The 20,105-nt window shown below is 35.3% G+C and overlaps 1 protein-coding gene and 1 long non-coding RNA gene across 4 annotated transcripts in view; one reads left to right on the top strand and one right to left on the bottom strand.

Annotated features, from left to right (window-relative positions):
• Positions 1–20,105, top strand: part of LOC148114094 (uncharacterized) — an 83,282-nt gene that overhangs the window by 62,659 nt on the left and 518 nt on the right. The window contains exon 3 of the long non-coding RNA XR_015733821.1: positions 12–129. This is a non-coding gene — a long non-coding RNA (uncharacterized LOC148114094). The remainder of the gene's footprint in view (positions 1–11; positions 130–20,105) is intronic.
• On the bottom strand, positions 4,199–17,694 carry LOC117664634 (keratin, type I cytoskeletal 12-like). 3 transcript variants are annotated; one of them, XM_087892158.1, is made up of 8 exons: positions 17,093–17,694; positions 12,870–12,952; positions 11,610–11,766; positions 10,992–11,153; positions 9,256–9,381; positions 7,686–7,939; positions 7,066–7,235; positions 4,199–4,628 (listed from the first exon to the last, which is right to left on the bottom strand). In XM_087892158.1, exons 1-8 carry the CDS (start codon positions 17,525–17,527, stop codon positions 4,525–4,527), a joined length of 1,491 nt encoding a protein of 496 aa, XP_087748284.1. In that variant the 5' UTR covers positions 17,528–17,694; the 3' UTR covers positions 4,199–4,524. The 3 variants fall into 3 exon arrangements, with proteins under 3 accessions (XP_087748284.1, XP_034271639.2, XP_087748285.1); XM_034415748.2 differs by having other exon boundaries at positions 10,992–11,144; positions 17,093–17,662; XM_087892159.1 differs by lacking the exons at positions 4,199–4,628; positions 7,066–7,235 and having other exon boundaries at positions 7,637–7,939; positions 17,093–17,662.

Below are 20,105 nucleotides of genomic sequence, written 5' to 3'. Positions count from 1 at the left end.
TTAACTTTTAGATTGCATTCTGCTCCACAGCTCCAGCCCCCAGGCACAGCTCTTTTAACTGAAAGAGGAAGCCAAACAAAGCTTCAAGGGACGTGTTTGAACAACCCCAATAGTATTCCATTGCATTTGGTAAGGATTTATTTCCCTCTCCTTTTTTTAATCTAACAGAAATACAGATCTTAAATACCTTGTCATTAGTTTGGCTCAAACCTTCGTAGCTGATATTAAAAATCTTTGATGTTATATTGGAATTTATAATTTGATGTGCAGCCTGTCTTTGCAAGTTCTTAGAGATGGGATGGGAACTGAGATTAATAGACTCAAGAATTTTTCTTTCACAGTAACTCTAAGATGGAAGTTATTTTAAATGGGGATCACCAACATTTTATTTCCACTAATTCTTCTGCAGATATTGTTTCTAGCATTTTCCATCAGATTATGTTTAATATTGCAGTTTTCCCCTTTACTTCACTATGTTATGTGTTCTTGGTTTTAAAATGTTCTGGCCAACATTTTAGAAAGCATTGTATCACAGATCTCCTATTCTTAAATTTCTCTTTTTTGCTTTACATTAGGCTATTACTTTACTCTTGAAATCAAGCTAAACTGGGATATATACAAAAAAGAAAAAGACATCCCTTTTCGCCCCTAAGGGTGGCATGTGTCTTCCTTAATCCTGACATCATGTATTAAAAACAGTTTAAATACATATACTAAAGACAGTTAAAATCATTATGGGTATTTCTACATTAGATCTTTATTGTAGCATTGCCATGACATTTTACTTTAAAGGGGCTTCCCATCTTGTTACCTTACATTAGGAATCATCTAGCCCTTTTCATGTTTGTTTGCTTACCAAACTTAGAAAAAAAATGGATTGGAAGGAAAGAGAAAATATCTACATATTTGACAGAAAGTAGTCAGAAACCTCTAGAAAGATATAAATGGTTTCCATCCTGTTTGCCTTGAGATTTGAAAATCCCACACTCTGAAGTATCACTTGTGACTGGAGACATTAGGAATTATCTGCTAAATATGATATATATTGTCCTATTGCTATTTTAATTCATATCTTGTTGAACTTTATGCCCATCAGCTCTACCCATAATGGTCAGTTGTGAGGAATGATGCAAGCTGCAATCTAACAACAGTTGGATGGCCATATGGCTCACCCATAGTTTAAACAAAACCTGCTCTACTGTGAATATTACTATCTTTTGACTCCCCCTCAAAGCCGAAATTGTGGGAAGATATAGGAGATAAATAAAGCAAGGTAATTAAAAACTTCATCCAGAAGCATCCCATGTCTGTAGCAGATATTCCTGCTTCCATTGTGGAAGAAAAAAGTTAGAGGCCTCATAATAGTTGACTAATATTCCTTTTGGTTTGTGGTTTCTTTCCCTGCCTCAAAAATCACATTTGGCTTCTCTCTGATCACTTTCTTCTTTTATATTCAATATCCAGGATTGTGTTTGAGTAAGATGATAGAAGCTCTCTTTAATGGATTAACTCTTTGTCGCTTTCCATTCACTTCATTGTTGGAAAAAATGGTCCATTCCAGAAACGTGTACAGCAGTGGTGAAATGTAAAATTTGTTACTACCGGTTCTTTGGGCGTGGCTTGGTGGAGGGGGTAATGTGACTGGGTGGGAGTGGCCAACTTTTTTTTTTACTTTTAAAACCATTTTTTCTACAACCTCTTAAGCCAGAGGTTGTAAAAAAATGCTTTTAAAAGCCTCTGATGATCCCAGCTGAGTTGTCTGATTGTCAGAAGTTTTTTTTTACTTTTAAAAGCCTCTGATGATCCCAGCTGAATTGCCTGATCGTCAGAGGTTTTTTTTACTTTTAAAAACATTTTTTCTACAACCTCTTCGGCTGAAGAGGTTGTAGAAAAAATTCCTTTAAAAGCCTTTGACGATCCCAGCTGAGCCGCACGATCATCAGAGGCTTTTAAAAAAAGTTTTAAAAGAATTTTTTCGACTGAAGATGTTGTAGAAAAAATGCTTTTTTTAAAAAAAAGCCTCTGATGATTGTGCGGCTCAGCTGGGCATGGGGGTGGGGGCATGGATTTTTGCTACTGGTTCTCCGAACCACCCATCCCGGTCCGAACCTGGAGCATTTCACCCCTGGTGTACAGCACTTACCCACTTCACTACGCTTCTTGCAAGTAATCTTGGCCATTTATCAACTCTTTTCCTCAGCGGCATAAGATCAAAGTAGCATTTGAAGCATCCATCAGGCAAAGAGGGAAAAGTGACACCCTTTTTTCTTCTTGTATGTGCCTCCAGTACTGTTGAGTTGTAGCATGTTGCATCATGATCCTTACTTGCAAAGAATGCCTTAGAGTGTAAAACAAAATTCTTTTTTCTCAAGGGCCAAAGAAACTAAATAATGATTATTTCTCCTGATTTAGATTTATTCTAGGTTTACTTTCAGCCTTCTGCTGAAGATCTATTGTTCTATATTAAAATGCAGTTGCTGAGAATTATATACTGATTAATCTACATATGCATCTTGATAGAATTATAAATGTTTATTATTTATGTTAGGTTTCCTGCTTCATTAGGTCTTGGAAATGGTAAACTTAAATTATGTGAGAATAAATTTATACTGTAATTTACACCATAAAGTTTAATTGATACAATAAATTTTCTGTTTATTTTCAGAAAATGTTTTCTGCAACTGTTTGTCCCTAATATCTGAATAGATTTCTAAACAATAAAGTATTTGGTTGCATGCAGTATTCTTAATGTGAATCAGTTCCCAGGGGTATCTGTAAAACTACTGTGGTGGTTAAAATGTGGAAGAATCTATATTATTCATTGCACAAATTTGTCTATTGTGCTAACTGCAAGCTTTCCTGGACTTTGAGCCTTTGTTTATACTCACTCATGTCTTGGTCACCTCCCATTTGGATTACTACATGGTGCTGCCCTTAAATACTACCCAAAGAACTGGTTTGGTGACGTCATATTGTCACTGCTATCGGCTCGGCGGAACCGGGCGGAACTGGGCGGAACTGGGCGGAACCCACCACTGGATTTGACTCTGATAACAGAATTGCAAAAGTCTGATTGTGCTGTACTTCTTCCTGCTTCTTAAAGTCAAGTGAATCATGCCTCAGCCATTTCCAAATGTTGTTTTATTTTCTGCAGTCAAAAAAATGTTTCAGCCCGTTTTGCTTACCAGACAGTTATTGCATATTTCTTGTCATCTTTCTTGCTCTCTACATGGGCCCTGCAAAAATACCATGAAACCTTGCTAACATGATGCCTTTCATTATTTGCTTCGTTTTGTGCAACAGCAGAAAAATCATAGCATAAATCAAAATCATTGCAGAGAAATTCATTGTGTTTCCTATTGAAGAATGTTAGAAGTGGAAATATGTCAGATATCAAAACAGGATAGGTGTGAAATTAGGCATGGATCTGATCTGGGAATGATTAAAAATGCTTTCTTTGGGGAGGGGAAATACTATATCCACACTATACTAAGTCTTCACATTTTACTATTACAAGCTCTCCTGTGCTTCAGTGTGGACAAAATTATAAGGTGCATTTTAGAGGAGATGTCAATTTGCTGTTCAGATATCCTATTAGACCAAAAAGGGGGAATGTGCAGTCTTTTAAATATTGCTGAATTACAGCTCATAACACTATTGACTGTGTTGCCTATTTGCAGTTCATCACCACTTCTATCTTAGATATTATTTGCCTTTGGAAACCAGAAGTCCTTTTTGTTGAAATTGTCATAGGCTTTTGGATTGGTATAACAATTCATAGAAATGAGTGATAACTTCCTTATAAGTATGTGGAGTAATATGTAGGGTTACAGTGGCCATATAGTAAGAGAGGCTGGGTTAAATCAGAAGCTCCCAGTCCTTTTCCATAGTCTGATTATTCTGGGACTCAGACAGTGCCTGGATACTGTATTTTTTTGGCAAGCTTTTGGAAGAAGTTTGTCACTGCCTCCGTCCTAGGGCTGAGAGAAAGTGATTGGTCCAAGGTCACCCATTTTAAGACAGAACTCGAACTCATGCTCTCCTGATTTCTAGCCTGATACCTTAACCACTACACCAAATTGAATTTCACTCAGAATGACATTTAGTCTAGATTATTAGAAAATAATGTTAACCTTTTGAAATACGAGATATCCTTGGAAATGTATGTGGGGTGGATAAATAGTTGCAAACTGCAAAATTAAATTGGAAATACCTTTATATATTAATAATCAAGTGGTTTGACATGTAGAAGTTGCACCATTAACCAAGAGACATTAAGGAAAGGACCTAATTTGATGTTGCTTCTTCCATAATTACAAAGCCTGTACGTTGATTATCAGGATTATCAGAATTAAAATCAAACACACCTCGTGATCAAGATAGCTATAAAGTGATTACATAATAAAGAAAGGAAACAATTCTATTGGAATATTATCCTGCTAATATAAAAGTATGTTTCTTCTTCTGCTTGCAGCATCACCTGAAGCCAAGAAGTGCTTTTGAAAAAAAATGTTGCAATATTTTTTATCCCTGAGTTTCTTCAACAGACTGGATTTTGGAAGAAGTCACTCTCCCATATTCATCTAATTCTTCAATGATTGTTTTAATTACTCTGGTTTTCTTTATCTCTAAAGATGAAAGAAAGAAAAGCAAGTATATCAAAAATGCAAATGGCAACATTATTTGTTCAAGAAATTTCATTAATAGGAAAAAACATTGTTAGGCTACTAAAAATAACTGTATTAGAACATATAAATGTATTTGTCATATATAACAAGTTTTGCCTTAAACCCAATTGATTTTAATTATTTCTTTCTTCAAATTGAGTTAATTTCTAGGTTTTGTGCCTGGCTGGTACAGGCTGTCTAGTGACAGTAGCTATACATAAGATACTTCTACTTTTTCCTTCTCATTTGAAGTTGTTAAATAACAAACCTTTTTATTTAATGTAAGAAACTAGAAAACATGGATTTTAATATATGTTTTCAATTGTGCTAAATGATACCGGAGGAAAAAAGTGGTTTCTGTACAATTTCTGTAGATTACATAATTTTATAGCAACATTTTTCAGAGATTTCATTTTTCATTCATCAGACACAAAATCTACATTTCTTACCTTCTTGGAGAGATACATTTAAAGAAACTTAAGAAATTTCTTAAAAAGTTTAAAATCTTGCATATTTCCCATGTTACTACAGATATAGTTTTGCTATGTCATTGAATTCTCATAATAACAAAGTTTTTAGATTCATACTTGAGAGGCAAATTATTAAATTTGGGTCAATTACACGTTATTCATGTACATTCACTAACTATGCATTGCCTAAACAATGATAATTATTTATCACACGCTAAGCATATATGGTAAACAGAAGGATAGAAAGAAGGAAGAGAAGTATTTGCCATGCAAATGCTACATTATTCCTTTGGAAGAGTATGATATTTGCACATGAAGATGACTATTAGAAAAATGAATCCATTAACACTACGTCTTCAGCAGGACATGAGGAGAGAGAGAGAGAGAGAGAGAGAGAGAGTGTATCAGGCCACTTCCTTTGGCCTCGCTCATCCCAGAGAAAAGAGCACATGCTCTTTGACTATCTTGCTCCTGAGGTTTTAAATTTTTAAATTAATTTTAATGCTGTACACTGCTCAGAGTCACTATGTGTGAGTTGGGCAACTATACAAACCTATCAAATAAATAAGTAAGGGAAAAAAGGACAGCCTTAACTCTAGGCCTGGGAGAACAATCAGACTGCCCCACTAGATCCTCGAGGAAAACACCAGGCTACCTGGAATTGGCTGATCTGTCTGGCCTTCTCTTCTCATGACACAAAAAAGCTGATAAACAATCAGAGCATAACCAGGCAATGGACAGATGGTAATGTTCCTCAAAATAAAATCATATTGTGACTGTCCTGAGACAAAAAACAGGTCTAATATGCAGTGCCTGGTATGTATGGGGCCCATAATGAGTCTAATGGAGACCACAAACTGCTGAGCTACCCCATACTTCATGCCATCAGGTTGCAAATTGAAATCCCCAAGCTTCTATAGCTTTTGAGAGCTATATTGCCAGTCCTGCAACAGAATACAGGAACAAATGATAATAGCAGTTTGGAAATAGTACATAAGCTTCAATCTCAACTGTTCCATAGAGCTTCATCTGCTTATCTGCAGAGCAGAGCCTTTGAAAACCCACAGCACCTCAACAGTGACAACTGCTGCCACCCTTCTTCTCTCCTGGAGTCCTGGCTAATGCCAGATTCAAAACACAGATGGACACATTTCTGAGAGGGGAACGACCCTCCTTCCAGTACCACTTAGGTCTTGCTAACAAACGTAGGCTGTGTAAGTACTAGCTTGTCCATATAATGTAGTTAAATTTTTAAATAGCAATTTTATTAATAATTCTAATTGCAACAGTAAAAACATACAATTTGTGTGTGTGTGTGGGGGGGAAACAATACATCGTTACCTCTGGTAACCCTTAATAGACTTTTGCCGACACCAGAACTGAAATGACAAGGTTTTTATGGACTTGTCTATAAATAAGAGATTGGATATGGGAAGATGAGACCATTTACTGTATTTTAAGAAAATGATAAGGTCTGTGCTGTATTTCAATAAATTTTAGCACTTTGGGAAAAGCTATAAGGAGTCATTCAGTTTAGAATTCTAGAAAAAAACCTACTTATGTACTGAAGTAATAGAAGTATGAGCTCTGGTGGCTCAGCAGACTAATTAACATCCACTTACATCTGCTGCCTGCAATTACTGCAAGTTCAAATCTCACCAGGCTCAAGGTTGACTCAGCCTTCCATCCTTTCTAAGGTAGGTAAAATGAGGACCCAGATTATGTGGGCAATAAAATGACTTTGTATAAATATTCAAAAGTATGAAGGCTATTGCTTAACGCATTGTAAGCCGCCCTGAGTCTCCGGAGAAGGGCGGCATATAAATCAAATTTAAAAAAAAATAAAAAAAATAAAAAGTAGAGAACAAAAACACTGCGTTGAATCAGAAACAATCACAATACTTGTACTGAATTCCAAGAATATTTACCTTTATCTTTGGTAGTGGATTCAACGTTTCTGGTTTCACTTTTTCTAGTACTGGTCTCTTTGCCAGTCTTTGTGCTTCTGACTTCAGAGCCTGAAGCTTTTAATCCTGAACCTTTTTCAGATCCCAGATTTTGTGGTCCCAGATCTTTTCTACTTTTTTGCACAAATTCACTGTAATAAGCAATAGTTTGACCATGTTACCTTTAGGAGAATTGTTTCGCCAATATTATTATTAGTAGAAACTCTATGCATAGCCAATAGATCTTTATGAGATTTTCACAGTATTAATGTGAACTATAAAATTCTTAAAACATAAATTTCCCATAGAATGCCATAAATTTAACCCCATGTTGTTCAACTGGAATAGTAAATCTGCATTTCTGAAAATCTTGAATGGTTTTCATACATGAAAATATGTGCTTGTGTAAAGTGGAAAATATGGCACAGTATCCCATACTCAATCCATAGTCAGAATTGTTACACTCATTTAGTTTGCTCGTTTATGTTGGTTTGTGAATCAGTTACTCTGTGGATATTTCCAATCTAGGAATTCTAAGCCTGTTTGGTTAAAGCTTCCAAGATTATCACTAATCTATGACAAAATTGAATTGTGATATATACCCTTTTTTGCCTGATAGTTCCTTCATTCCTTTTCCTGATGCTTCTCCATCAATTAGGCGTCGATAAGTTTCAATCTCATTCTCAAGGCGGATCTTGATGTCCAGGAGATGCCTGTAATCTGCATTCTGACACTCCATGTCTTCTCTGATTTGTTGTACTTGGTTCTCCACATTGCTAATCGTCCCTTGTATTTGCAAGAGTTGGGCACAATATTGGCCTTCTGTCTCTGCAAGAGTGCTTTCAAGGGATTGCCTCTGAAAAGGAACAGAGATGCAGGGCTTATTTCTGTACAATCAGTCCTTCAATAGTTAAGTGTCTAGGTGGGGAGTACCTTTGTACGAATCTATATTGACAAGAAATGTCAGGCTGTTCACACCTAAGCACTTTGAGAAAAGTGATTTTTTGGCAATAGGCTGTCATATCCTGAATCAATGCCCTTCACTTCTTAAACTTCAGGAATAATGTGATGTTTATTTGAACTCTTTGTAAGAATTTCAAGCCTGAGCATGATCCACCAACAAACTAAAGTGGTACAATCCTTTGTACCCTATTCTGTTTTATAAGGCTTTTGTTTCTAAAACCATATGCATGCCAGCATGCTGTTTGCATGAGTTAGGCTCCATCTCAGTCTTGTTGAGTTCATAATCTGAATTGCTGTAACTAGATTGTCATTTTGTTCCTGAATGTTTAGGATCATTCTAATTGAACAAGAAGAATCACATTGAGCATATATAAAGCTTTACTTAAAAATGCAACTTGATGGTTTAGCTTGCCTTTCCTAATGTGACATCATCTAAGAAAGGTAGCTGGGCTTCTCCAGAAGTTCTAGTCAACACACATCTGAGAAGCAATTGGCTGCGGATCTTGAACATTACAGTCTCAGCATATCTAGAGTAGAGGTAATAATACCAGTGCCAAGTTTTTGCTGTTCAGTGGAAACTGGATAGGGCTGTGTAAATCAACCTGCTGCTTGATATGTGAAACCCAAGGCTAGAGCATCTCCAGCCAATGGGCTCTCCAGCCTCTGTTTGAAGTCATCCAATAAGGAAGAACCCCTCCAGATAACTGGTTCATTGTTGAGCTACTGTTAAATGTTGACATATGTTTCTTCTGCTTTTCCAAAAAGATCTGAATTTTGTCATCAATTTCCTGCCTAATACATAGGGAGTGTTTCCTGGAAATATTCAGGATCTTTGTTTGATCTTTTTACTCTTTCAATTTGAAAATAAACCAGGAAGAAACTTAAGGGCTGTTATCCCAGAATAACCAATATCAAATTTCATTGATAGCTTTAAGATCTGTAGATTTCAACTCCCAGAATTTCCCTGTGAGCATGCTGGCTGGAAAATTCTGGGAATTGAAGTTCATACATCTTAAAAGTGCCAAAAAATAAAAAAAAATAAAAAAATACACACACCTTTTTAAACTATAGCATATTATAATTTTCTTCAATTTCCTGCCTCCCCAAGTATTGTAATTCAACACCCATAATTTTCAATTAGCATTAAATTAAGAAAGAATCAGTCTTTATAATTAGAATGATTTATTTGGTGATAAAGAATGTCCTTACCAAAGAAAGCTGGGTTTTCAGGTCAATCTCCAAACTCTGGAGAGTGTGTCTCAGGTCTGCAATTTCTTTTTTGTTACTGGTGGTTTCTTTGGCACTCACGTTGATTGTCATATTTAATTCTTTACTCTACAATAATTCAAACACAAGATTACAATTGAAATGACTAAAACAAGCCCTGAGTCTTCGCATTTTTTTCAGAAAATCTGCCAGCTGCCATCAGACACAGCATCCATAGGGGTGTCAAAACAAACTATTTGAAGGAACATAGTATTGCAATGGAAACCCCACTGTCTTATATATATGTAGGCTGAAGTTGATAGTCCCTTGGCAATACCGCTTTCAAGTTCCAAATATGAATATATTAAAAGAGCGTAGATGTTCAAAACTTCTTAAATGCTTGCTGCTGGTGGTAATGCCATCTTAGTATGCTTGAGTCATACTAAGTATGCTTGAGTCATACTAAGGAAAAGGTTTTCTTAGTGTTTTCCATTGAATTATTGAATTAGAAGGTATCTTGGAGGCCATCTAACCTAATCTCTTCTTTAGCACAGGATAAGCAGGGTGATGTGACAGATCACCATCCAGCCTCAGTTTGAAGGCTTGGAGTGAACATCATACAGCAGCTTGTTTCAGTGGCTAGTGGCCTATGTAGTGATAATGTTCCTCCTGATCTATAGCCTGAAAACTTTCTTGAAGTTTTAACCCACTCTTCTGATTCTACCTTCTAGGAAAACGAACTCTTCTCTCTCTGACAACACTTCAGGGATCTGACAAATCAATTTTCTAATTGAATATCTTGAATTGTGGTACCTGGAAGTAGACATATTATTCTTTGTTGGGTCAACGAAGAGTAGGGTAGACAATTACTTCCTGTGAACTGGATTGGTTTGATATGTTTTTATTTTGCTTTTTAGGCTAAGTGGTTGCATTAATTCAACAATACCATACATACAAGACTAAGAACTGGGTGAGCATGAAGGTTGATGGCTATATAGACACATTCATGCAGTCACATTCATTGGCCAGAAAAGCACATAAGGATATAAAATAGAAAATATTGGCATCCAAAACATGAACATATCAAGAAAAAGCTATGAAGAATGAAAAGATTTTAAAATATTTATTTAAAACCCATCTATGCAGGCTAAATTATATTGCCTTGGAGTTAGCTGGCTACAGCTAGCTGCAACCCAACAAGCCCTCATAATCTGATGAATGAAGGTACAGTTCACTGCAGCCAATTCTTATGGGTTGGGCAGTCCATTTGGTCTCAAGGCTTTTAAGATATCAGTTCTTTGCCAATTTGTCCTGATAGAATATTTGGGAGGCTGTCCAAGTTTCTTTCTTTCTTTCTTTCTTTTTTTTTTTTTTTTGTAGATTATGCCCTGCTTTGCCATCTGTTATAGCAACCTAACTATAGATCTATAGCTAGAATGAACTATAGAACTATAGTTCATTCTAGCACTAAAAACACTGATGGTGTATTCTTGTATAGTAAGAATAATAGCTTCTAAAAAGAATGAAAAGACTTTGTTCCTTGTAGTGAAATCAGCACACTAACCGACCTGACATCCAAAGGATGTTATCACTATACGTCCCTTCACTCTTGGGGAAGTTGATCTTGGAAATTTTTTAACCTTAAAAAACCCAGTAACATATTTTTGAAATGGAAATCTTGTTTTGGACATTATACTTGGCTTTGTAGATGTGTAGAGACATTTCTTCTTTGTTCTCACCTTTTCAACGAACCAAGTTTCAGCATCTTTACGATTCTGCTCTGCCAAAGCTTCATACTCTGTTCTCATCTTGTTCAGAACTGCAGTCAGGTCCATTCCTGGTGGTGCATTTATTTCAACATTTATGTCTCCAGCAACTGTGCCTTGCCAGTTCTTCATTTCCTAAGAAGGCAGTGAGTAGGGTAAAAAGAAGAGAAAGGGGACCCTAACCCATTTTTTTCACTGTACAATTAGTTTGTCTTGCTATTTAAAAATTTTGCACGTAAACCAATTGTCTCACTTTGCACATCTTTATATATTAATCTTTCCATGCAGGAGTTCCAGTGGAGAATGCAGTCTAGCAGCCTGGACTGACAGCTGTTAAGTCTTTGTTTAATTACTTTTTAAAAAAAAAACTCTTCACAATTAAAACTAGAGTTCAGTGAAGCCCCTTTTCTAATTACTACTTCTGAGAGCCAAACGACTCCTAAATTTAACCATAGTGAATGCTACAAATCACAAATTGCCAAATAAACGGTGCTTACATTTCCCAGAATTTCTTAGAGGGCATCAAGTTCCTGAAGGCTGATTAGATGTGGTTGTGTGATGTAAACTGTTTTAGAAAACTGGTTGCCTTACCTCTTCATGGTTCTTTTTGAGGAAAGCCAGCTCTTCAATGAGGCTTTCAATCTGTATTTCCAAGTCACTCTTAGACATACTCAGTTCATCCAGTACTTTTTTAAGACCATTGATGTCGGCTTCCACATTCTGGTGGAGGAACAGCTCATTTTCATATCTTGAAAAAAAGAGAGAAGAAGACAAGAAAATGCTTTGAAAAGTGCCAACTTGGTAGACCAAAATATTGCAAATGTGACAGAGGCTTGTTAATAGATGGATTTATTTATTTGTCAACAAGTACAAGGAAACAAGTATCAGTATAGACATAGTCATGGACACATGAAAAATGGCACAAATAAATGGATATAAATAAGCAAAACATAGCCATAAACACATAAAATGAGTACATATAAATAGGGACAGTAGGACAGGGATAGTAGGTACACTGGTGTGCTTATGCATGCCCCCTTAAGGACCTCTTAAAAATGTATAAGGTCCATGGTAGACAGTTTAAGATAAAAGGTATGGGGGTTAGAGAAACTAACAACAGGATCAGGTAGACATTTCCTACTCTATTGCTGAAGTTGTATTTTCTGCAATCAAGATTAGAGCGGATTACATTTAGTTTGTATCTATTGATAGCCCTTGTATTATTGCAGTTAAAGTTAAAGTAGTCATTAACAGATAGGATGTTATGGTAGATAATCTTGTGTACTAAGCTTAGGTCGGAACATAGACGACGTAGTTCAAGGTTATTCAGGCCTAAAATTTTAAGCCTGGTGGTAGAAGGAATTTTATTGTGAGCAGAGGAGTTGAGTACTCTTCTTGTAAAATAGCTCTGGACCCTCTCTAATGTATTAATGTTCGAAATACAGTGTGGGTTCCAGGCAGGTGAGCAGTATTCAAGGATAGGTCTGGCAAAGGTATTATATGCCCTAGTTAGAAGTATAGCGTTATCAGAGAGAAAACTTCATAAAATAAGGTTGACACTCTTAGTGCCTTTTTAGCAATGTTGTTACAGTGAGCTCTGGGGCTTAGATCTTTTGAAATGGGTACTCCTAGGTCCTTGACAGTGTGTGGGTCATCTTTTAGATCGTTTCCGCCCAGCTTGTATTTGATGTTCTGATTTTTATTGCCGATGTGCAGGACTGGACATTTGTTAGCAGAGATTTGGAGTTGCCAATTGTTTGAATGTGCTGAGGTCACATCCTGGTTTTGCTTGCTTTTGCACATCAGCATTTGCACATTTTGAATAGGCTGCTCTTGGGCTGAAGAACCTACTTCATTCTGAAATCATCCACAGCTAGTCTGGCATTATCTATCTGCAGAATCATGCTGGCATTCCGAATACTTGCTGCGATAATCTGTGTGGAAGGAAGATAAAAAGCATTTTAGCAGGTTTATTGCATTCTATAAAAGTAGATAAACTGAATCAGAAAAATCAAAGATATGATATATCTTATATTAATATTTTTGTACTGAATTGAATTGAAAATTGAATTTTAAAGTAGTGCTGGAATCCTTCCAACATCCCAATGGCATGGAGAAATTTATAGTCCTCCACAAGTGGGTACAAATTTATTACAGGAATAATAATATTACAGGAATAAAGATAAGCAGTCTTCCATTACTTTTTTTTCAAGATGAATCTAGTTTGCTGGAATAGTGTGAATTGAAGCCCCAAACACATCTTAACATTACCAGATTGGGAAAGGCAATAAAACTGCATCTTTTAGAAAACCATAAGTTCACTATCTCTGTTTTAGGAATTATATGTTAAACTTTGTATTATGGTAAATATATAATGTAAAAACCTCTATTGGTTTTGATTCTATTAAAACACTACTTCTCATATTTTTTTCCCTTCATTACGCCAAACTGCTTGTCAGAAAAATCTTTATTTAAATATCCCTGTTGTGATTGGGTAATGGCTTTGTGTGTTGTTACCAAAGGAAAATTATTTTTATCTAGAGTTTTCCTTCACAACAATTAAAAGATGGCAGATCTATTTTGGCACCAACAAAAGGGGATTTTTGCTGACAAGAGGAGAAGCAGAGATTAAAAGTCCCTGCAGACTATGATTCAGCCCCTGCATTAATACTGAGGAAATCAAATACACATAAAAACATGCATGTTATACATCTTTAAAACTATTTTAATTTTATCAGGATACCAACATAAAAATTACATGAAACAAAGCACTATGATAACCCAAAGTATTCAAATGAAGACAGTTTATGTTTTCTAGATACTGTTTTAGTTGAGAAGTGATTAGTAATTATATTTTGAAAAATATCATTTACTGTAAATTACATTAAATTAAATCAACAAAGGGAGAGGAAGAAAATGATAAATGAGATGACCAGAGTTTTCCCTCTAATTTTCCTTTCTATTTGATCATAATAATTCTCTTGTAAAATTTCCATTAGCTTATTACATTACATCACATTATTATTATTACATTACATTAGCATTTGTAATGAAATATTATTTTATCTGAAATTATTTGGATTGATAAAGCTATGTAAAAGAAAGAGTTTGGAAATAAGGGTTATAAGGGAAATAAGCTCGCAGTTTGTTTTGTTTTACTTATCTTTCTTCCAGTAAGTTTTAGACTAAAAAGAGGCCAAACACAATGGACATATAGGAAAATGTAACATTTATACAGATGACTGCTTTTTTTAAAAAAAACCTGCTTTTTGAAAAAATAATAAAGTTTTATAATAACTGTAAAATCTTTAAATTATAATAACTTTGAATTAAAAACACAGCAATCCCCTATTATCTGATATAAAATTGTCCAATTAAAATAATTACTTAAAAAGAAGGAAATTCTTGGGCAAGAAACAAGGCAATTAACAAAAATTGAAAAATTAATAGAAGCAGATTGTGAAATCTTGTGTTTCCTAAAATGATATATTTCCTAAAATGTATATTTGATTACTGGAATCAGATATGTACAGTAATGGTTTTCTTAGGTATTTGGAAACATTGACAATCTCAATTAATTACATATTTATTATGGTTATAGACTATATAACCGTATAGACTATAGGCTGGTATTAGAAAGGTGAGATAGTAATAGTAATTCTATAACTTAAAAAATATAAAATATACAATATAAAATATAAAAATATACATTTTAAAAAAGTTAAAAATGTATTAAAAACAAAAAACTGAGAAACATATAAAAAGGAGTAAAACTTTGTTATTGTTAATCTAATATCTATAGTTACATATCTATATAAATATAGATATTAGATTGACGATAACACTGTTTTACTCTTATCTGTCTCTCTCCCTCTCCCTCCCTCTCTCTTTCCATTTCCATCCATCTATCCATCCATCTATCTATATAAGGACTAGGATTGGATTCAATAGACAACTGCATTCGTTTAAAACCTTTTTCTCATATGAAAAAAGCAGCTTTAAAAGTGGCTCATAGATGTGTAACTTGCAAAATAAACCAATGTTATTGTTTTGTGGAAATGGCTGTTATGGTAAAGGTATCTATGTACTTTCAGTTTGTAAATAAGTAAATGAAAAACTACACAGCTGGTTTTGCTACAAATTTATGATAATTAAAAACTTAACAAGATAAGTATAACCCATAAATTTAACAGCCATCTTTCAGTTATTGGCGTTATTGGTGTTGGTCAATTGATAGGTAGTTTGAAAAAGTTTGGCAGGTTGAAGTAATGCACATTGTATATGTAAGAAAACAAGTAGCTTGACCTGAAATCTCAGATTGCGTGATAAAACATACAATCTATTTTTTTTAGCAATGATTCCAACTATATAAATGAAAGACAGAGAGAAAAGAGAGGCTTTCCTCCCTCATTTTCATTATTATAGAACTTTATGAAATTGACTGATAGTTCAAGACAAAGTTATGCAACCTATAAAAAATCTTTAATTTGGGAAGGGGCTGTTTTTTCCATTGATAGGAACTATTGACTCCTCCATGGGTATTCATGATGGGAGTGGCAAGTGATGGAACATTTCACATACTTGCATGTGATCTAACACAGGTATGAAAGGGTGGGGCTAGCATTGTGACATGTTTCATCATTTTGGTATCATAGTGGTTAACAGCAAATGTGTGTATCAGTCTTCTTCTCACAAATTTAGCATTTCCCATGAATCTAATCTGGAACCCATCGTAATATTTTTAGTTATTTTCTAGTCTCATACTTCTGTACAAAAACTTGGCATACATGATTTTGTCTGTTTGTGTAAGCATTTTTATTTCATCCTGCCTCCCGCCCTCTGCAATGCATTACATTGCAATAGACAAGTATGATTGCAGTTGTTGGAAAAAGCATCTAGCTACAAACTTATGTTATGCTTTAAGTGAGAATGTATTTATATGAAGAATAACATGCACTGAGCTTTCTTTCTTTCTTTCTTTCTTTCTTTCTTTCTTTCTTTCTTTCTTTCATTTTTAAACTACATAACAAGTGTTGAAATAGATTGAGTGGAATAGGATGCTGATGATCTTTTTCTGTGAAGAAGGGGAATTTTGTTACTCTAAAAGCAGTCTTAATTCAGGGGATAGGGCATGGATGGAAATTCAAATTTTGCATTCTGGTTAATTGGTTGGAGAAAAAATTAATCAGTTTATAGGATATCTCTCTATCAGCATTCTAAGATAGGCAGAAAAGAAAAATTCATGAACAGCTGAAAAACGGTTTTGAAGGAATTGGGAGGTAGAATTATGCTATAAATAGCTGTCAAAAGAACACATGTCCAGTTTTTGCTGAAGAAGCTTGGAAAATCTTTCTCTACTTTCATTTCATCACAAGAAAACACAATCTGATAACACATTTGTTTCCATTGTGTCCCCATCACATTGCCATTATTTTCCCTATGCTCGTGAATGAAATAGCTTTAAGTTGTCCTTAGCTCAATCAATGTTAAAAGTAAGATTTCTCTCTCCCCTTCCCCCAATTCCAACATACAAAGGTAGGTCAAAATATGTACAAACTGTTAAGCTTTATCAAAAATTGGTAGTCAAGTGGCTACAGTGACCAGGAACAGATGTAACAGAAGTGGATAGGAGACTGGCAATGGGGACAGCAGATGTCAGGCTGGTATGGTTTACTGACAAGGATGGATGGATGACTTTCTAAATCAGCAGTGGAGAAAGCTGAATTTGTAATGCTGAGTAGTAGTCTATGGTCAATAAGTGCGCAATATTATGATAAATATTTTCATTATCTCTGGAATAAATAGAGGCTTTTGTAATGGAGGTACCAGTTGTTGACAGATACCTACTCCAATTACACACACACACACACACACACACACACACACACACACACACACACACTCACACAAAGGCACACACACCAATTTCAACAGAAATAGAATTTTGTGGGATGAAGCTCCCAAACACTGATAGATACTGGCATGTGGCACTGCAGATTACATTGTCTATTTGCTAAACAACCTGAAGTGGTAAAATAATTCCTCATTTGATTTTTCAAAATCCATTGACTTACCTTATTTCGAAGGTCACCAATAGAAGAATTATATTTGCTATCATTGTAGAGTCCTTCATTAATGTGTGTTGCAGATTTCTGATACCAATTTCTGATTTTTTGCTCAAGATCACCATTTGCCTCTTCCAAAGCACGCACTTTAGCTAGGTAGGAAGCCAAGCGGTCATTTAAATTCTGCATGGTTTCTTTGTCTCCTCCAGCTAAAAGACCAACATCACCACCAGCAGGACTACAGTTGTAGATATGGAAGCAACTACCAGTGCCATCACCACCAATTTTACCCCATCCTGATCTGGAGCCCCAAACTATCCCACTACTAAAGCTTGTGCTGGATCCTCCACCTGACCCATATATACCACAGCTAGAAAGTTTAAGAGGTGCCCCACTACTGCGAGAGGAAGAAGTTTGCCTAGCTCCACAGCCAAAGTAAGACATGATGTTCAGTAAGTTTCAAGAAGAGTATGAAAATGAACCAGTGACAACCCAGAAGAACCTGAATCATAAAGAATAATCTCCAAGTTTTTATATGTCAATTTTTAAGGGTGTGTTCTTTCGTTGGAATGTCATTTCATACCTACATTGTTTGGCCAATTTATCATTTCAAATCCATTTGACTGATGGCTATTAATAATGAGACCTGATATTCCATCCTGCTGATTTCCCCTTGGGCTATTTGTCATCTTCCCCCCCACTTTTTTTTTCTTTTAAGGTGGAGAATGGGTGGATTTGACCAGGCCAAAACTTTCATTAACTTTTCAGCAAGATTGAGTAATTATCTACATTTTAGTCTTTCCATCATTTAAAAAGCTCATTGTTATATACATATTTTCATTTTTGCATTTATGAAATCAGGTCTTTCATAACAGGAGGGTGTACAAGCCTTTTTTGAGGAGAGTGGTTTTCTTTGTTATTTTTTCACCCTGGGTGTTGGTACAAAAAGCTATGTGACTTGGTTTATTTCTGGAAAAGCATCCTTATGTCATTTTAATGTATTTCTTTTTCTTGTGTAAAAGCTATTTCACTAAGTACTTTGTTAAATATCAATGGTTTTATTTCTTGCCATTTTTTCTTTCCTTTTCATGTCGTTAACGATCCAGCAGATGAAAGACACTTCAATAGCTAGCTTAATCAAATGGAAATATATATATATAAAATTTTTGACTAAAAGCTCACAACTGAAAAAGATCAAGCAAATAAGGAGATTATTTTCATTGAATCAAGTAGTCTTGAAAATACAAATGATCTCTCCTAATTAAAAGCAGTGGTTAACTTCTGAGAAGAGCCAGTCACAAGGGTTTGACATATATTGGGTATTAATATTGGAATAGTTTAATCCTAGAGAAATTAGTTTGCACCAATCTTTATGATCAGAGATAAAATATTATTGAAGAATATTTTCTTTAGCCTATGTCAGATTCAGACTCCATGATTCTTTTGCCACAAGCTCAAACCTTATTTTGGTCTCTCCACAATGCAACAATAACATTGCCATAATATATGCAAATATCCCAAATTGGCTATTATATAAATGATCAGAAACAAGAGTTTCTTATATTTCTGAATTGCTCAGGATACACTTCACCATAACTATGTTCTGTTTGATCACTCGATAGTTTTTAAATCTATGTTAATCTTGGGTTAATTCAGCAAAACCATTTTTTATACTCAGTATTAAAGCAAGCCCTGTGCAATAATCAATTATGTTCAAGGTTAATATGATCATAATATGATTAATATCAGGGGTGAAATCCAGCAGGTTCTGACAGCTTCTGGAGAACTGGTAGCGGAAATTTTGAGCAGTTCGGGGAACCAGTAGTGGAAATTTTGAGTATTTCAGAGAACCGGCAAATACCACCTCTGGCTGGTCCCAGAGTGGGGTGGGAATGGAGGTTATGCAATATCCTTCCCCCAGAAGTGGGGAGGGAATGGGAATTTTGCAGTATCCTTCCCCTGGAATGGGGTTAGAATGGAGATTTTGCAGTATCCTTTCCCTGCCATGCCCACCAAGCCACGCCCACAGAACTGGTAGTAAAAAAAATTGGATTTCACCACTGATTAATATGATAATAAGGATATTGAGCTCTGGATGTTTAATGCAATCTTTAAATTTATATTTATGCAATATAAAACTTGAAGTGTTATAAGAAGCCTAATAGCCTCATATGTGAAATAGACTCCCTGCAGCTTGTTCAACAAACTATGCATTTCATCACAGAGTGTATAGATGAATTCTCGCCAAGTATGAAAACTACAAATTTGTCACTGTTTTCATCTAGGTCTTAAAATTAAATATCCATCGTTTCATTTCCCAGTCTGGCAATCTCCAGGTAGATTGTTCTGTAACAATCCAAATATCTTAATGGTCTTTAGATGGGGATTTTGTGAGATGCAACACAGAAATCTGAAGGGTATCCAGGTAAGGCTGTTGTAGCATAGCCCAAATCTCAAAATATGATTATGTACTGTATGAGCAGTATATCTTATTCAACATATGGTATAGGATTCCATAGTGTTATATTTATCAAAGGTCATTAAGCCATAAATCATGTTTTAAAATTAGCAGCGACTGGGTTCATGGCACAGTAAACCAAAACCAAATAGATCACAAAATTGTTTAATGACCCCAGTTACTACTGTCACCTTTTCTTTTATTCTGAGCAAATATAGTGGTTACGACTTAGTTTATACGGTGACTATAATGTGAGGAATATCTTGGATATAAAAGCAAGAATATTGCTCTCATTCAGACTTTTCTGTAACAATCCAGAGATACAGATGCTCTAAAGCAATATTTCTCACCTTAGCATCTTTAAGATGTGTGAACTTCAATTCCATCAACATGTTGGCCTGGAAATTATAGGAGTACAATTTCTAAGGTTGAGAAACTGCTCTAGAACAGGGCTATCAAACTGGCAGCCTGGGGTCTGGATGCATCACACGCAGGCCGGCTCCACAAAGGCAAAAAACATTGTGATACGTCATGATACGTCACGTGATGCAATCGTGTTTGACA

This window comes from Pantherophis guttatus, chromosome 4, assembly GCF_059756535.1.
Source record: "Pantherophis guttatus breed Tessera chromosome 4, ASM5975653v1, whole genome shotgun sequence".
Lineage (NCBI taxonomy): Eukaryota > Metazoa > Chordata > Lepidosauria > Squamata > Colubridae > Pantherophis > Pantherophis guttatus.
The sequence above is the reverse complement of the archived record's forward strand: the minus strand, read 5'-3'. Positions and strand labels throughout refer to the sequence as shown.

What these genes read in the sequence shown, in the direction of transcription:
- LOC117664634 (XM_087892158.1), bottom strand. Translation starts at nt 17,527, where the DNA reads ATGTCTTACTTTGGCTGTGGAGCTAGGCAAACTTCTTCCTCTCGCAGT. An exon ending in TCAAAAAGAACCATGAAGAG is followed by an intron (nt 11,154 to 11,609) that starts GTAAGGCAACCA and finishes CTGCCTTCTTAG; the next exon opens with GAAATGAAGAACTGGCAAGG. An exon ending in AAACTTGGTTCGTTGAAAAG is followed by an intron (nt 9,382 to 10,991) that starts GTGAGAACAAAG and finishes GAATTATTGTAG; the next exon opens with AGTAAAGAATTAAATATGAC.